This window comes from Diaporthe citri (assembly GCF_014595645.1).
Source record: "Diaporthe citri strain NFHF-8-4 chromosome Unknown scaffold_3, whole genome shotgun sequence".
NCBI lineage: Eukaryota > Fungi > Ascomycota > Sordariomycetes > Diaporthales > Diaporthaceae > Diaporthe > Diaporthe citri.
The window spans coordinates 3002218-3019873 of NW_025064848.1; the positions used below are offsets into that span (position 1 = coordinate 3002218).

Sequence of the window (17656 nt, forward strand, 5' to 3'; positions counted from 1 at the left end):
CCATCATTTTCTACAGCCCGTCTATCTACTGCAGTAACTTGCTTAGGATGAAGGAAGACAAGGGAAGGATGTGAGAAAACTCAAAACAGATTCAATCCGAGGCTAGAAATTGACTACCAAAGTCCAACAACCAACATTCAAGACCACAAATAACACCCGAATCAGAACATTCACCTTAAGGAATCTCTGACCGCTCAACGATATCTAAATTCATTTGCTCACGCAAGGTGTGAACATCTAGAACTCATGTGCGGAATGTATGAACTGACCTCGGGACATTTGTTTGTAGGCATATAGACAAATTGATTGCCTCCATCACCACAATGGCCTTCCATACCCTCACGCGTGGTCATTAAACAAAACAAAACTGATACAAATGCTCTTTCCTCAACATTGAGTGAGGCCTAATTACTCTGTGTCATTGGTATGGTTATTCATCATTGTCCGGGCAGAGCCCACAAACCATGGGTTATCCACTTGGTGCACAACTCATCGATCAGGACAACCACATCCTCCTTTCCGCTCCCAGCCATCTCAACATATATAGGAATTCCTGTCACTGTCATTGGGATCGTAGCAGTCACACATTGGGCTCTCACGGCTGCTCTGGAAAGGGAATGGTGGTTCGGCTGGCGGAGAGACCTCCTCCCTGCCGGGAAACTTGAACAGCTGGGCTTGCTGAGAATCATGGAGTCGGTAGACGTAGTATGTATCTTCAGACCGCAAAGGGTGAAGCAAGATATCACCCTCGCGCGGTAGCCCCTTACCTGGCGAAAGAGGGAGGTCAGGATACTTGTCCAGATCCTGGGGCACAAGTGCCGACTGAACTTCAACGGCGGAGGATCCTCTTGCAAACACGATGCCGCTGCTGAATATACGGCCCTCGCCCAAGTAACTGGCCACATCACCGAGTTCATTGGGTTATTCCTCGTGACATCTGAACGAGGGATGCGAGAATACTGTGTGTAGAGCACAACTCCCTTCGCCGTCTTCCACCCAGCGCTTCAAATTTTCCTGATCGCCATGCCAGTGCCATCGTTCTTCTAGCCTGCAAAGTCCCATAGCAATGCCATGGCAAGCGACGGCTACAATCTTCACCGAGTCTGAGGAAGAATTCTCGCGTGCCCGACTGACTGGCTGACTGCCTTGGAATGACTGAAGGATCTTGAGAGGGGGTGACGTTGATGGGGATCTGCATGTTGACGTTTCCAATAATCTCCAAAGGTCACTGATTCCTCCAACACCATAGAATTGGGCTTGAGTTCCCGAAGATATTGGCAGATCCTTTCCATCACATCAGGACAGAGCGTCCCATGCGACAACACGGGATGTCCTGTTTGCGACGTGAAAAAGCTACCAAGAGCATCCTTGGCTACTTCTGTCGTGGGCATGCGGTCGAGGATCTGCGCAATGTAAACTGCGCGGGCTCCGCCGAGATGATATTGTTCAAAAATCTTGCGAATGCGTTCAGATGGCCGGAGTCGAGGGCGTCGGCGGCTAGAACCATGTCGTCTGGAACGGGCTGCCTTCCTCTTGTGCGAACGGAGGTTCGAGGTGCTGAGTTGAAGGCGACCATCAGGAACTGTTGCCCCAAGATGCGAAGGTGGGCGCCACAACAACAGGTTTGGTCTGCTACTCTGACTAATTACACCCCCTCTGCCCCCTTCCCCTCTTAGAAAAAGAAAAATGGAAAGTGCAAGTGAGTTTATTCTCAAGTCTTCATTTCATGATATCACTTGCTAGGGAGTATGCATCAGCAGTTACAACAACCGAAAGTTTGGGTTGCTTGTCTGCCCGTCTCGTCAGACGTTACACAATTACACACACTATAAACGGCCTAGCGGGCTGGTTCCTGGTGGTATGACCCTGAAGGCTGGGTACCCCAGTCCTGTCTGAGGCTTGACCTGACCGTGAATGGTGAGTGGTCGTTGGCCGCCGCAGTTGCTCTGTGTGCTTTCAGCTGAACATTTATTTGTTTCAACTCCCCAGGAGAAGGTAGGCAGGCTCGCATTATCAGAGTCGAGCAGGACTGGCAGGGCAGAGCAGAGCAGCTGAGGGTTCGCGCATGACGCTCGGCAAGATCCCCGCTCTGTGCCACCCCCAACTCATCCCAGCCCATCCCATTTCCCATCCGCCTGGTCCGTCCCACGCAAGCCAGCCCCCATGCCCATGCCATGATCCTTTCCCAAAAATTAAGGTTGAGATCATCGCCGGTGGGTCGCAGTCCGCATTCTGGTCCGAACGCGGGCAGAATGACTGGCTGGGTCGGGAGGGTGGTTTCTGGTTCTTTGACTCCTTTTTCAATCCTACCTGCATCCCGTTTGCCCCGTTCATTCATTCAATCCGAGCGGCATGCTTCCTTTCATGCCCCCGTGCCCGACTCCCGACACCCCTACCGGTCAGTGGCTTGCAGACGCAGACATAAACGCAGATGTGCAGGCACACAGGCATCATACTCCCCTCAGCTGGCCTTCTTAAGCCTTTGGTCTACTACGGTATTAGCCTGAGGCTTGCTCTCGTCCACACCCACCCCACACCTTGCTCGCCGCCGGCAAGCCACAGTCTTGGCCGGCACTTCTGCAGTGCTCTAGACTATAGTCTGCCATCTCTGCATGCTAAACGCAACGTAACATTGCGCTTGTCTCTCACGACGTCTGCACCTCACGATCCCCAGGACGTGTCTCGCGCACGCGTGCCCAGAGGACGCCCCGCCACCATCATACCCCACCGCGTTGGTTTGCTCTCCTGGTCTGAGCCATCAACGCTCAGCAGACTGCCTGGCTGCCTGAGCCTCAAGGGTGCCTATCTTTGGAAAGACCCACCTGCCGGCAAGGTCCCCTCTCGATAGGCCCAGGACTCCCTGGGCGAACCAACGTTGATCGGCACTACTGCACTTGACGCTCCCGCCTTTTCCAGGATCTTGTACGACGCCCCCAAGCCTTGCATTTGCGTGGGCTTGCCAATTACAAACCAAAAGTCTAATAAATAAATAACTACGATTCACTCCCTCGCCTCGTCACGCGCTCATCATCTACCTCCCTCTTCACTGAGGCTTTTGCTTTTTTTTTTTTTTTTTTTTTTTGCCCAGTCATTCACTCCACCCACTCACCGCCCGACAACCAACTACATAACTGGTTGCCTTCCAACCACCGGTGTATTGTCCTGGTCGAGAGCTTCCTCACCACAACGTATAAGCCCGCTCACTCGGCTCTCTCGATCTCTGTCGCGCCACATCCACACATACCTCTTTCGTCTCGCAGTCTCGCAGTCTCGCAGGGTGATCCACTGCAGGCTCATCTTCAAGATGGCTTCGCGACTGCTCCTGCCTTTGCTGGTGGCTGTCGACCTTGTCACAGCCCAAGGATTGGGAGGGCTGTGGCCTGTGCCTCAGCCCACCTTCACCTCTGGCACCACGCCCCTGTTCATCAACCAGGACATCAAAGTCACTTATAACGGCGCATCTGTACGGTGGTCTACTCGCGAGAGCTCCTTGTCCCTCGAAGATGATTTGTATACTAAGAATGCTTTCCAAACACAGCTGACCCAACAAGACATCTTTGAGCCGGCCGACCTGACCGCCTCCGACATCACAGCCGCTGGCGTCAGCAGGGCCCTGGACAACATTTTTAACCAAAACTTTGTGCCATGGATGCTTGTTCCACGGAACTCGCTCTCGAGCTATGAGCCGGCGGCCAACGCCTCCGCCGCCACCGTTTCTAGTCTGGAAATCACTCTGACCGGCAGTAACACCACTTTTGATCCCATAACGACAGACGTCGACGAGGCGTACAGCTTGAGCATCGGTGAGGATGGCGCTGCAAAGCTCTCCTCCAAGTCAGCCTTCGGCATCCTGCACGGCCTGGAGACCTTCTCCCAGCTCTTTTACGAGCACTCCGCCGGAGATGCTTGGTATCTGGTCAACGCCCCAATCGAGATTGAGGATTCGCCTGTCTATGGGCACCGTGGACTTATGCTGGACACGGCCAGGCACTTCTTCCCTGTGGACGACATCAAGCGCACCATTGACGGCCTGTCGTACAACAAGCTGAACAAGCTCCACGTGCACGTCACTGACTCACAGGCCTGGCCCCTCGAGATCCCAAGCATTCCCGAGCTGGCCGCCAAGGGTGCTTACAGCCAGTCCTCGGTATACTCCCCTGATGACATCAAGTCTATCCAGGAGTATGGTCTTGCCCGCGGGGTGGAGGTCTATCTCGAGATCGACATGCCTGGTCACATTAGTGTTGTGGGCGAGGCTTTCCCGGACCTCGTCGTGGCCTACGATGCGAGGCCCTACTTCTTCTACTGCGCGCAGCCTCCCTGTGGCGCCTTCCGACTGAACGACTCCAACGTGGAAACTTTCCTTGGCAACCTGTTTGACGACATCCTTCCGCGTGTGGCCCCTTACTCCAAGTACTGGGGCACCGGCGGAGATGAGCTGAATGCGAATGACTCGAGATTCGACCCTGGCCTGAACACCAACGACAGCGCGGTGCTCCAGCCCCTGCTGCAGACCTTTGTTGACAACCAGCACACTCGCGTGCGCAATGCGGGCCTGACTCCCACGGTCTGGGAGGAGCTTGTGACTGAGTGGAACGTCACCCTCGGATCGGACGTGGTAGTGCAGTCGTGGCTGGGCGGTAGCGCTGTTGCCGAGATCGCTGCCAAAGGCCACAAGGTTATCGACAGCAATTACAACTTCTGGGTGAGTAACCACGTCCACCACTAGCAGCGAACGAAATCAAGACACTAACATGGAGCGTGCAGTACCTTGACTGTGGTCGCGGCCAGTGGCTCACTTTCGGCAATGAGATATGGTCCCAGTTTACGCCATTTAATGACTGGTGCGGCCCAACGAAGAGCTGGGAGCTTGTCTACTCGCACGACCCAGCCGAGGGTCTCAACGGCACAGAGGCGGAGCTCGTCCTTGGCGGTGAGGTCGCCGTCTGGTCCGAGACCATCGACAGCAACAACCTCGACAGCCTCGTATGGCCCAGGGCCGGCGCCGCCGGGGAGGTCCTCTGGTCGGGACGAACCGACGCGGAAGGCCAGAACCGGTCGCAGGTCACGGCGGCCCCCAGACTGAACGCGCAGAGGCAGCGTTTGGTGAGCAGGGGCATCAGGGCGAGCCCGATCCAGATGGAGTGGTGCCTTCAGTACCCGAACGCAACGGGCTGTGAATACCCAGCCGCCTAGGATGAGGAGCCTTCGGGGGAAGAAGAGCATTCAGTAGAGGGCATCGCACTTGGGATGCTGGAGGTTTTGGTCGATGTCCTCGCTCGCCTTGCTCTCAGCCTCTTCAGGGCACTGGCACAAAGGACTCAACGATGAGATCCTTGCAGGATGAACGACACGCTCGTGGAGATTACACCTTCCTGTATATAGATTTTGGTATCGTGTCGCAGTAATATGCTAATGACAACACGGGTTGTCTTGTCCGGCCGTTTTCGAATTGCAAGGTACTGGGCGAGGTTGACCTGGGTGATTTCATCTTGATACAAAATCCCATCCTCAGCACTTTCCGGTCAGGCACCTGCATGTGGGTACTTTCAGTGGGAAGGTGTGTTGCTCAGGCGGTGGGATCCAGGGGCGCAGGTGACAAGACGCGGCCACATGGCCTGGAGGAGTGCGCTATTGGAGCCCACGTGTCCCCCCTGACCTCGGCTGCTGCGAACTCAGATCCCAACAACGGCACCGCCACCGCCACTGCCGTTCCCAATCTTACGTGGACTTGCAGTCTTAGCCGTCGTGATGTTCGCATGAAATAAACTCGATTAAATTCTGAATTCTGGTGCAAAGCCCTTCTCTCCCGCTGGATGCCATCTTGTTCGTTCCAAGTGTAAACAGAGTTGGCCAAGCTCAGCCCGAGGCAAGGGCGAACCACCGGCCTATCCGCCCACGACCGTTTCTCTGTGCATAACCACCCACAATACGGACTGCACACAACCCATGAGACGCACCACCATACCCAAGCTCCCAAGATGGACTTGACACAAAGGGCCGTCCAAGTGGTCCTCTCGCCCCCCAATACGAGCGTGCTAGTTGTCACAGCGGCCGTCACAACAGCGTCCCTATACGCCGTCCTGAACCGCATCATCCATCCCCGGCGGCCCGCCGTGCTCCCGAGCCCGCTCAGCACTCACATATCACGCCTGTCGCCCGAGGAGAGCTCACAGCTGCTCTACCCGCCGGACTATTTCCCCGGGGCGCGCGACGTACCGACCCCGTATGGTTCTGTCAGGTGTTGTACGTACAACGCTCCTCTCCTCCCTGAGATCCTTTTTGTACCCGGCCCCTTCGGCAATTATGATGAGACACTGACCTTCTTAGATGAATTTGGCCCCGCGTCGGGGAGGAAGGTTCTCCTGGTCCATGGGATTTCAACTTCATGTAGTAAGCAGTTTTCGGCATCCCTTACTCGGGACAGGCCTCTGTCGTATCCGTGAGCTATCTCACTGGGAGCAGCGGGCTCTGTCCCGTCTGTAACCCGTAAGACAGGCCACCGGCTGGCAAACGGACTGTGCGCGCTCCACTCCGATTTTATGACAAGTCTGCCTCAACGGTCGTTTCTGACAGCTGACCTCTGACCCCTCAGTGACACTTACGCACGTCGCTCACGGGCTGGTTGAGCGCGGGTGCAGGGTTCTGCTGTTCGACCTGTTCGGTCGCGGGTACTCAGATGGCGTAGGCGACTTGCCCCACGACGAGCGGCTATACGTCAGCCAGGCCCTGTGCGTTCTCGCGTCGAGCGAACTCGCGTGGACGGGCCAAGGCGAGGACGAGGGCTTCCACCTCGTGGGCTATTCCCTGGGAGGAGGCATCGCCATCCACCTGGCAGCGGCCTTCCCTCGCATGGTCAAGACCCTGATCCTCCTCGCTCCGGCCGGGATGATCCGCGAGGAGAACTTCGGCGCCGTCGTGAAGTTCATATTCCGGAGCGGGTGGGTGCCCGAGGGTCTCGTGGAGATCATGACGAGGTGGAGGCTTAAGAAACCCATCGCCGAGAGCGCAAAGAGGAAGTCAAAGGGCAGCCCGAGCGGGGCGTCGACCCCCGAGTCGCATCTACCGGGAGATCAGGTTGTCGAGACGACCGTGACGAGCGAGATTGCCGATTCTGCCGTCCCCGAGGCGCCGGGGCCGCTGCAGCGCCAGGTGCTGAAACACGTCAACTGGCAGGTGAGGAACCACGCAGGCTTCGTCCCAGCTTTCATGAGCACGCTGAGGTATGCGCCGATGATCAATCAGCACGAGGCGTGGAGCAAGATCGCGAGCAGAGAGCCCAAGACGACATGTTTCATTTTTGGGATTGGAGATGAGATCGTCAATGATGAGGACTACCGCCAGGATGTTCTGCCGCTGGTTGGAGGCGATGAGAATGTCTTCTGGGCCAGGCCTGTACCTGGTGGCCATGATTTCCCCATGGCCCATCCGGACCAAACGCTGGAGAGGATCTGGGGGTTCTGGGGTTGGGATGAGGGCGTTGCTGCTTCTTGGGTGAAGGCGTGAGGCGATCATCGAGAGTGAATATTCATCAAAGGGCTGTCCATACAGGTATTAAGATTTTGGGCCGATAAACTAATAAGAAATAGATATTTCCTTCAACAGGCCTTCTTGTGGAAGCAAGAGCCCCCAGTCAGTCTAGGTGGGCAAGAGATGGTAGACACACATTCGATTCGAACACGCCTAGGTGCTCACAATTGCCACAATGATGAATCATATGGCAGAAATTGTGAGCGTGCGTGTGTTACAAATCAGAAAACTAGGTCTGCAACATACAACAACTGAGTTACTTGTATACGCCTCGTCCGTTTTTATCATGACAGGTAGCGCGGTGGGAACGCGGCGACTCTGCCACACCACCACAGCCACCTCGTTTGTCCTGGCTGCGCCTACCCGACGCGACGAGTGGTCTAGCTGAATCTTGTCATACCATAGTCACACTTTTTCTACTCGGACGTTGCGGCCATTGAGCTCCCGCTACGGTACTTTCTGACAGTGCAAGGACAGCACGAAGAATGACTTAGCTTCCAGGGCTAAAAATGTGGATGATATATCATCAAATTCAATCTGTACAGGATGCGTATGTTTCAGTGATGGATGTGTCCTTGGTGAAACTTGATATTCTTGTGAAATGGCAAGGTAGCTGCGCTAGAAGGGTAGAGATACCGTTCTTGTGATGTGTACTATTTTGAAGGCATGCACCCAGCCGCGATGTATCCGTGTTACAAGTAGTAGGAAAGTTCCATTTGCAACCGAGCACGGCTCTTGTGACCGACGGCCCAGCCTGATCAAGACGACTTCTGTCCGATGACCTGCTGCTGAAGCTGGCCGAGTAAATTTGCCTCGTTTGCCAGCAGACGCAGGCCAAGACTCCTTCACGACATTTCAGCAATATGCAAATTTACTAGAGAAACAAGGTTCTCCTCAAAACGAGCTCGCGGTCCTGCGGCGCGATTATCGTGCATGGAGGGCAAGGCGCAGGGATACTGGTGCGCTGCGTGAGCCGTCTCCCCGTCCGGGAGACAAACCCGACCAGAAAGAAATCGGTATCATGAGTTTTCGTTCGAGCTCTAGGTTATGGCTCTAGTCATGTGAGAGACCAAGGCGACGTACACCAGACCCTCGGTGGACCAAACTGGCCTGGCCCGGACACTTTCGATCGCACAGTAGAGCCGGACGTGGACGCGCATCAACTTTTTGATGACCAGCGTGGTCTGACAACTTCAATACTCAGCTGTGCCCGAGATACAGAGGGCCTTATCCCGCGAGTTGTTGCTCATACGCGGAATGTTTCTATCGAGTAACGGTGTGTCACGCCTTGATAGGGACCTCGATTGTCGGCATTGCAACCAGCCTGTCTCTGGCTTTATGGTGGTCCATTGCGCATGACGATCCTGGGAGCGGCTTTACCATAGGATCATACGTCCTGGCGGCCTTTGGTGTCCTGGTGGCGATCCCTGGGTACCCCCACAGCAAGACATGCAGGTGTTGGGAGAAGGAAAACAAAAGGGGGGCCAAGGTGTTGTAGCCAGCCAGGGTTCGTCCACGGATCACGGTCCATCCTTGTCGTCGGCAGAAGATTAAGGAGACATTTCATCCGGAGAAAAATACAGCACTCGCAAAATTGTAGCAAATGCATGCATTCTCTTCATATGTGAAGAGCTTGGGTATTGAGATTGGAGTTGCCCTTGAGAGCAGAGATAGCCGAGCCTTTTTAACGCCACCCACTCACAAGTGTTTCGTATTTTGACACACCTGGGCCGGCCCAAATTCTAATGTATACATCCCTCATCGATCGAGAGCTTGACTTTGACACTAGAACACGGGGTACTGTTAGCAAAAGCCCAGAGTCTCAAGGGCAGCCGTAAACACATACCATCGTATAGTACACGCCCTTCTGCTTCAACAAGTCAGCATGGGTGCCGACCTCCAATACCTTCCCTTCGCCCAGGACATAGATCACGTCTGCGTGCTGAATAGTCGACAGTCGATGTGCCACTGCGACCGTTGTTCGCCCTTTGGCTACCTTCTGGAGCGCAGCGGATATCTGCCTCTCGCTCTCCGAGTCCAATGATGACGTCGCCTCGTCAAGTAGCAGCACCTTCGGGTCACGGATTATGGCTCTCTGTCAACGACATCAGTACTCGGGAGCTAATTGCCAACTTTAGTCCTGCAACCAAATCACTTACCGCGATACTCACGCGTTGTTTCTGTCCGCCGGACAGCGCAACGCCGCGGGAGCCAACGTCTGTATTGTCTGCGAAGTATTAGCGAATCATGATAAGTATGCACCTCGCGAATAAAGAACAAGTTGTAAAAGCAGGACGCTTGTACATACAGCCCTCAGGTAATGATATAATGAAGTCGTGAATTGCAGCGTCTTGGCACGCTTGGCGAAGTTGAGTGTCAGTCACTGTCGAAGAATCGGGTATTCCGAGGAGAATGTTTTCTCTGATGGTGCCTGGACAAATTAAATATCAGTATCATGAATTGAAGCCATCAGAGCGAAAGGCGCCAAAGGAAGGGAAAGATACCTTGGAAAAGCGACGCCTCTTGGGCTACGAGGGAGAACATTTTCCTGTACTCGTGCACATCTACTGATGTGATGTCCCTCCCGTTGCACATTATACTCCCCTGTTGGGCATCGTAGAACCGTTCGAGAAGAGCCACCGTGCTCGACTTTCCAGCCCCCGATGCGCCCACAAGGGCTGCGAATTGGCCCTTCTCGACCGTGATGTTGAGGTGCTTGAAGACTTGGACCTGGCGGGTTGGGTACCGGAAGCCGACATCCTTCAGCTCGATCTTGATGCCGTTCTCACTGTCCGGAATCGTTTCGGTCTTCTTGTTACCGCCAGCGGCATCATCTCTCAGACTTGCTCGCTCACCCCGGCTCTCCCTGATACTCAATATGCGGTTTGCCGCTGCGTTCGCCTGGGCGGCATTGGGACCGAAGGAGAACCCCACGCCAGCTTGTTCAGCTCCTTGCGTGACAGCCATGAAGCATACGAAGAAGTTCAGGACCTGGTATTCACCGCTGGCCAGCAGTCGCCCGCCATACCAGAAGATCAAAGCCTGGCAGGCGAGGGCGAGCGAGTCGGAGAGGGCGAATATGAGCGTCGTCCAGCGAGCTTTGCGGTAGGCCGACACTACGTGGCCATCGAGCAGCTGCTTGTACCTCTCGATGATTACATCCTCCAGCGTTAGGGAAGAAACACATCGAAAGGCGCCGATGGCTTCAGCTGCCCACTTGCTTGACTCCGAGAAGACCTGATAGACGTCAGTATTTTCCCCGGGACAGCATGAATATGGCAAGTGATGGAGAGGATCAAGGCTTCCCAGTCTGGCGCCAGCACAAGGAAAGTGAGATGTTGTCCGTAGGAGTCTTGGCCATGCTTGAGCGAACGGAAAAGTATCAATAGGCCCCTATATCATGACTGCCTTGGAGCAGGTTCACGGCAGGAAATTGACGGGGAGACATGAGTGGGAAGAACAACTTACTTCAGCCGACAGCTTCTCGAATTCCATCTCATACTTGAATCGATACCAGGCGCAAACCAGGCCGATCGGAACCGTCACGCATGTCGCCACAAGAGCCAGTTTCCACCCAAAGACGAACGCGATGGTCAAAGAGCCGCAAAGCTGGAGGACAGAGCTGACCACCATCCCCATGTTCATACCGAGTAACTCCTCGAGCTGTTTCGGGTCGCCCTGGACCCTCGAGGCGAGCGTGCCCACGGAGTGGTTCTCGTCGTCGAAGAAAAGCATCTTCTGCCGGATCATTGCCGAGAAGTACTGCTGGCGGTATGCGGCACAGATAAAGTGCTGCAGGTTCACGGCGACGATGCCCAGCACGAGATAGCAGAAGCCCAGTCCGATGGCCACAACAAACCACATTAGTGACCAGAACTCGGCTTCGCGAAGAAACCGGGATGGCGAGAGGATGAACGTGAAGATCTGCAACACTTGGCCAAAAAGCCTTTGAGACAAAAGTTAGCCTGTCCTTGTGGGAAGAGCGGCATCTAGGGGGTCTCACCACGCCTGAAGAGGTGTTCCAGAAGCAATCCCAGACGCTGCTAGGAGTATGAGCACATAGAATGGGAAGCGGCTGCGCTGTTCGTAAAGGAGCCGGCCAAAGCTACCCGCGAGGCCACGATTTACCCACGCGGTCTCGAGCTCTGTCTCGCCTCCGCTGGCGAGGGCCTTGGAGGCCGATTTCTCCCGGCTCAGGATGGCCTGGATCTCTTCTGCCTCTTTATCCTCCAGGGCGTCACTGTCTTCTTCGTCTTCCTCCCTGCCTAGGGTCAGTCTCTGTGCTCGGACAAGCCCGGAGTAGACGCCCGCCTCGTTACTCAAAAGGCTCTCGTGCGTGCCCTGTTCCATGAGCTTCCCCTTTTGTAGCACGACAATCTTGTCGGCCTTCGAGATGGTGGAGAGCCTGTGGGCTATCGTGATGGTAGTGCGGCCCTTGGACACCCTGTCGAGGGCGGCCTGAATGATCTTCTCGCTGCGGACGTCGATAGCCGACGTTGCCTCATCCAGGACGAGAATCTTGGGCTTCTTCACGATGCTGCGTGCGATTGCAAGCCGTTGTCGTTGCCCACCAGAAAGCTTCAGCCCGGCGTCGCCTACTTGGGTCTCATAGCCATCGGGCAGTCTGTCGATGAACTCGTCTGCAAAGGCCTCCTTGCATGCGTCTCTGACGAGCTCCTGCTTGGCCTCCAAGGGTTCGTTCTCCCATTTTGTCCCGACTAGTCCGTGCATCACGTTGGCGTAGATGGTGTCGTTGAAGAGAAAGGGCTCCTGCTGGACCAGACCAATCTGCGACCGCCACCACTTGACATCGATGTCGTCTAGATTGTGTCCTGCGGTAACGACTCTTCCGCTTAGAGGTACCGGCTCGCCAGAATCCTGCTCGTCCGGGAGAGGCGTCACGGCTGTGTCTGTGACGGCGTCCTGTTCTTGCCGATCCCCAGCTTTAGCTTGCTCGCCTTTTGTTTTTGACCGAGACCAGAAGAGTTTCTTGTCTTTTGGCTTCTTGTCCGACACTTTTGGTTCTTCCTTCTCGACCTTTTTCTCGATTGCCTTGCTGATAGCTGCCTGTGAATGCAAAGTGTACCAACGCTCCACCAAAGCAACGACTGTACTTTTCCCGCTTCCCGAAGGCCCGACAATCGCCGTCACTTTTCCGGCCTCGATGGTGAGGTTGAGGTTATCCAGGACCTTGGTGTTCGGCCTACCGGGATAGGCAAACGTAACTTCTTCGAAGACAATGTCCCCATCGGCAGTCACATCCGGTTCCTTCAAGGTGCCCTTGTCCGGCTGCGGTGCGTCGATGACGGCGAAGAAGCTTGCGGCTGCTACGGTAGCCTTGCTTGCTGCAATCAACGGACCCGACATTCTCTCAAGCGAGATCGCCATGAGGAAGACGGAGAATAAGACGATCACGATGGAGCCTATACCGTCTACGATGCCTTGCGTGAAAGCCCTAGTCCCGTACCAAAAGCCTACCATCGTTGTGTTAGTGACCTCGGAACGTGGTGAGGGCGTGAGACGGGTGTACACTTACACAGAGCAAACGCGCTATAGAGCCCGAAGAACACCAACGCGAAGTTCAGGCCCACGAAGGGTGACGTATACATGCCATGCTTCTTGGCCTCGACGACCCAGGAGCTGTATGTGTCTCCCATCTTCTTTTGAGCGCCGCAGGCATAGACCATTCTTATGCCCGAGAATGCCTCAGTCGCGACGGCTCCGGCTTTTGTCTCGGCTACAGTCGAGCGGCTGGTCCCCTTGATTATGAATGGCAGGAGAATCCCAACACACAGGCCGATAAAGAGGACCACACTGGACGTCACAAGCGTAACCTGCCATGAGTAGGTGAAGGCTACCACAATCGCAGCAACTATTCGACGACAATCTGGGTTAGAAGTTGTCCAGATGAGATACCCGAGCGGTCAGGAAGCAGGTCGAGCCTGCTCTGGAACGCAAACGCGCGCAAAAGGAACGAGAGCCCGCTGCCTGGGTTTACCTACCAATGCAAGCCGCAAATTCCAGGAATGTACCCAGCTTCTCCGATATCCCGATCTGCAGGACATTGGCCTCGCTAGTTATGGTCCCCAGCAGCGCCGGGTGGCATCGAGTCGAGGACGTGGACAGTCTGAGACAGCAGACGGGAAAGGTAGTGGAGGCGGATGGCCGCAGAGAGCCGAATCCCGATTAGGCGGAAACAGAACTTGGACACATAGTTGCAGGTGAAGCGCACGATGAACAGAACAAACATCAGAAGACATTGGAAGTTGAGTGTCCGCTCGAAGTTGGCCTTGATACGATGCCATTAGGCCCACGAAATATGGGGGACGGCTTGCAAGGCTGAGAGACTCACCCGAGTGGTGCTTGATCCCGGTGTGCCAAACGAGGTGAAGTTACCAACCAGGCGGCCGAATATTACGTTCATGAGAGGCGTGGTCTGCCGTTGAAATCAGTTTGAGAGTAAGGAGTCTTTGTGGCCGTTGGACCTGTTGGACTTACAACACCAGCCGCCAACGAAGCCACCGCAGCGCCAAACATCAGGACAAAGTCCCACTTCTTCGCGTATGTGAAGACGCGGAAGTAGTCACCCCATACTGCTTGCCTCTCGTTCTGGGCCGCCTGCTTAGGGGTTCCATCTTCGGAAGGTTGCTGCTGGCCGGGCTTGTTGTCGACTGACACATCGACATCGTCCTTGGCGGCCATGTCTTCTGCCTCGAGACCGCTTGCCGCTCGATGCTCCGTGAGCACCGTACAAGTGTGGTCGTGTCAACTCGAAATCCTGTGGACCACTATTCCGTGGGATAATATTCCTATGGGGTAGTCTTCTGGTGGGTGATCTTGTTGGTCCAAGGGGTTGCGTGTGCTTCGTCTAAGTCAGTCCAGCAGACCCAGTGCGAGGCGCTGGCCACATGAGAGGAGTTAAAGAATGCCCAAGCTAACAACTATAGCCTTGAAAAAATAATGGACAGAGAAGCGATGAGAGCATTTGATATAGTCAAGCCAGAAGAAGTTGTATCTTGACAACTGGCATGTCGACCAACGAGGTTCGCCGCAGCCCCTGCAGGCCCCACTGAGGGAGCCGAAAAGGGACAACAGCTGCAAGGATTATGATCTGAAATGGGCAATAAGCCCAAGAAGAGGAAGGAATGGCTTATCACAGGCTTGTTACTCATGGGATCTTGTCCAAAGGCGGTCGGGGCAGTTGCCTTGTGGCAGCTGTGGCAAGAAGGAGGAAAACTTGAAGGGCGTCAGGCCGTCATTGCCAAGGACAGCGATGTGCCCATCACAGGGTCCGTGACTCTCAACCAGCCAACGCCAGGGGGTGGGATGGAGGTGTGCACGGCGACCCGATACGAGCAACACGGGCAAAACCGAGACGCAGCGTATCGGCGCCCGCTTGTTTCGTGGCGGTCAGCCGGACATTGGAACCCCCCGATGCCCGAGGCCTGCCAATTAGTATAGTCTACTGTACTACCTTTATCAACCTGACCCAGAACGTTGGATGTGGATGCGGACGCGGGTAGACCCGACATGTTCTCCAACAGGTGAGACAGCGAATGAGACACCACGAGTAGAAACCTGGGCCCGCGGAGGCTTACCCGAACGAGGCTGGGCCCGAGTACCAACCTCAGGCTGTCGGGACGCAACCCGTCTGAGGTGATGGATCATCCACTGGGATGCACATGATTGACAGGATCTTGGGTGGGTGCCTGGCGAATAACAAGCATTACCATGACTTGAAGCGGTGTAAGATGCTCATCCATGTAATGAACATCGACCGTTGAAGGATATATCAACAAGCGTTACACTCACCTTCCTCTGCCTTCACGTCTACCCTTGTGGGCCCTGGTTGGTCAAGTACTCAGCGCTACCGAGATGCTACACCTGGGTGCCATGATCCTTCAATCCTCACGGAGCCTTGTTACTCTGGTTGAGAATCCCATTGATTGAAGACGGGCAGATTGAATTCAGGCTATGGCATTGTCAGGCTATGCCAAGCGAATTCTGCCGTCCGTTCAGGTTCAGCCTTCCCAAGAAGCATTCAGGGCGCCGGCATTTCAGTCCTTGCCCACCACAGAACGTCTCGCTTTGTTGATTGTCACTGACAGATATGAGTGATTTTCAAATCCGATAACTCGTCCTGACAGCCTCGCCGAACCTGCGGATGGCCTCCCTCATGTTCTCGGGCGAGGCACTCGCAAATGTCGCCCTGAAGAAGAGGTCCTTGGGCGGCTTGTCATGCTCCGCGGTGAACCAGCTGCCTCTCGCGACCAGCACGCCCTTGTCGATGCACGAGTTGAAGATCTCCTCCTCTAGCTCGGGTATGCTGCGCTTCCCGGCGTCCGGATGGAGCTTGTAGTCGACGCGGAACCATTGCTTTGGGGGAAATCAATCGTTAGCAACTATACTTGTGGAAAACAAGTCCGGAAAACATCGACTCACAAACATGCCGGCAGCCGGTGGGCTGAAGCTAACCACCCCGGCCGGAAGGTGCTCCTCGCAAGCCCTGAGGAGAGCATCCCTCCTCTTGGTGTACTCGATCCGCAGATTCATCAGCCACCGGAAGTACCCCTCGTGGCCCCAGTGCTCGTCCAGCAGCTTGTGGAGGACGACCTGCGAGAGGCCGGCGGGACCCTGGCTGGCCACCTCCGAGTGCCGGATATACCTCTCAATGATCTGCTCGGAACCGGTCACCCAGCCCAACCGCGAGCCGGGGATCACGACCTTGGAGAACGAGTCCATGCGCAGGACGCGCCCATCCGTGTCCATGCTGAGCAGGGAGGGGATCAGCGAGTCGAGGAAGCCCTCGACCGACTCTGGCGCCGCGGCCGCCGCCGACTTGCCCCCGCGGTTGTAGGGCTCCATCTGGAGGTAGTAGTACGGCTCGTCCTCGAGGATGAAGACGTCGTGCTTCTGGCACACGGTGTAAATGTCCCTCCTCCTCTGCGCCCCCATGGTCGCGCCGGTAGGGTTCCCGCCCGAGGGGACGGTGTACACGACATGCGGCTTCCTGACGCCACCCCTCTCCTTGGGGTCCCAGTTCGACAGCATCTCGTCCATCGACTCCGGGATCATGCCCTCATCGTCGATCGCGACCCCGACGACCTTGATGCCCAGCGGCTCAGCCGTCTCCAGGGCGGTGGAGAAGGCGAACTCGTCCATCATAATTGAGTCGCCCCTGTCCCTGTCACAGAACATCCGCAGTGACTGCTCCAGGGCCCCCGTACTACCCACGGTCAAGCACGAGCGCCAGTCCGCGTAGGGCGGGTTGAAGACCAGCTCCGTGTGCTCCGTCACCCAGCGGACCATCTGCGCGGACCCCGTTGCCTGGCCGTAGTTCAGCCCGATGCTGAGGTCATACTCTGAGTCCGGGATATCTCTGACGTCGTGTTTGCCTATGGTCAGAGTCGCCCCTGACGCCTTTGTGGCTTCTTCATCGAAGCCCGGCGGCGTTGGCACTTTCATGCTCAGAGACTCAAATGGGAAGTGCTCAGGGCTGGGAAGGCCCCCGCCGAGCGAGATCAGCCCAGGTTTCTTGAGGAATTTGGCCGCCTGCTTGAGCATGCAGGGCCGGCGTGAAAGTGATTCTTTTGTCAGGTGATCTGTACAAGGTCAGTACAAACGATATACGTTTCCAAGGAAGGGGTAGGTGAACACGTACGATCCCAAATTTTGGCCTTTGGCTTCCCCACTGACTGGAATCATTCTCTAGTGTTAACTGCGGTATTATAAAGGGTTGTGAGAGTACTTACGGGGGCCTTGAACATGTCACTGTCGCAGTATGCCGCGACGCCGGCCACCAGCTTGCCAGCCTTGGCCCTTCGCTCCTTGACATCATTGACGGTCACCCTGTCGTTTGGTCTCTGGACAGGAAGCGGCTCAGCCTCTGGCTGCTTGGCAGCGGTGCCCAGGACCTCGTGAGGCCTCTTGGAGGAGCCATGCATCAAACGGTGTGCGGTATACACATGACGGGCACGGAACTGACAGCCTGGAAAAGGAACCGATCTCGGAGTCAGAAGTCCCCGGAGGGTGGTTCCTCTGATCATAATTCGACGCGATTTATGGGGGCTAGGTGAGGTGACCAATGTTGTGCTGAAGAGGCTGATACACAATACCAATTCACATA

The 17656-nt window shown here is 55.5% G+C and overlaps 4 protein-coding genes across 4 annotated transcripts; 2 read left to right on the plus strand and 2 right to left on the minus strand.

Annotated features, from left to right (window-relative positions):
* Positions 1-3304: 3304 nt before the first annotated feature.
* On the plus strand, positions 3305-5196 carry INS49_008398 (uncharacterized protein; the record flags this gene model as incomplete). The annotated part of the gene is made up of 2 exons (XM_043169141.1): positions 3305-4705; positions 4768-5196. The coding sequence occupies 2 exons, from the start codon at positions 3305-3307 to the stop codon at positions 5194-5196; spliced, it is 1830 nt and encodes a 609-aa protein (XP_043026821.1).
* A 785-nt stretch (positions 5197-5981) lies between these two features.
* On the plus strand, positions 5982-7506 carry INS49_008399 (uncharacterized protein; the record flags this gene model as incomplete). Its single annotated transcript, XM_043169142.1, has 2 exons — positions 5982-6246; positions 6596-7506. The coding sequence occupies 2 exons, from the start codon at positions 5982-5984 to the stop codon at positions 7504-7506; spliced, it is 1176 nt and encodes a 391-aa protein (XP_043026822.1).
* Positions 7507-9288: 1782 nt separating this feature from the next.
* Positions 9289-14232, minus strand: INS49_008400 (uncharacterized protein; the record flags this gene model as incomplete). Its single annotated transcript, XM_043169143.1, has 11 exons — positions 9289-9315; positions 9377-9625; positions 9690-9757; positions 9839-9961; positions 10035-10767; positions 10999-11454; positions 11659-13004; positions 13067-13402; positions 13672-13819; positions 13883-13966; positions 14029-14232. 11 exons carry the CDS (start codon positions 14230-14232, stop codon positions 9289-9291), a joined length of 3774 nt encoding a protein of 1257 aa, XP_043026823.1.
* Positions 14233-15651: 1419 nt separating this feature from the next.
* Positions 15652-17474, minus strand: INS49_008401 (uncharacterized protein; the record flags this gene model as incomplete). The annotated part of the gene is made up of 4 exons (XM_043169144.1): positions 15652-15906; positions 15973-17132; positions 17192-17225; positions 17283-17474. 4 exons carry the CDS (start codon positions 17472-17474, stop codon positions 15652-15654), a joined length of 1641 nt encoding a protein of 546 aa, XP_043026824.1.
* Positions 17475-17656: the final 182 nt, after the last annotated feature.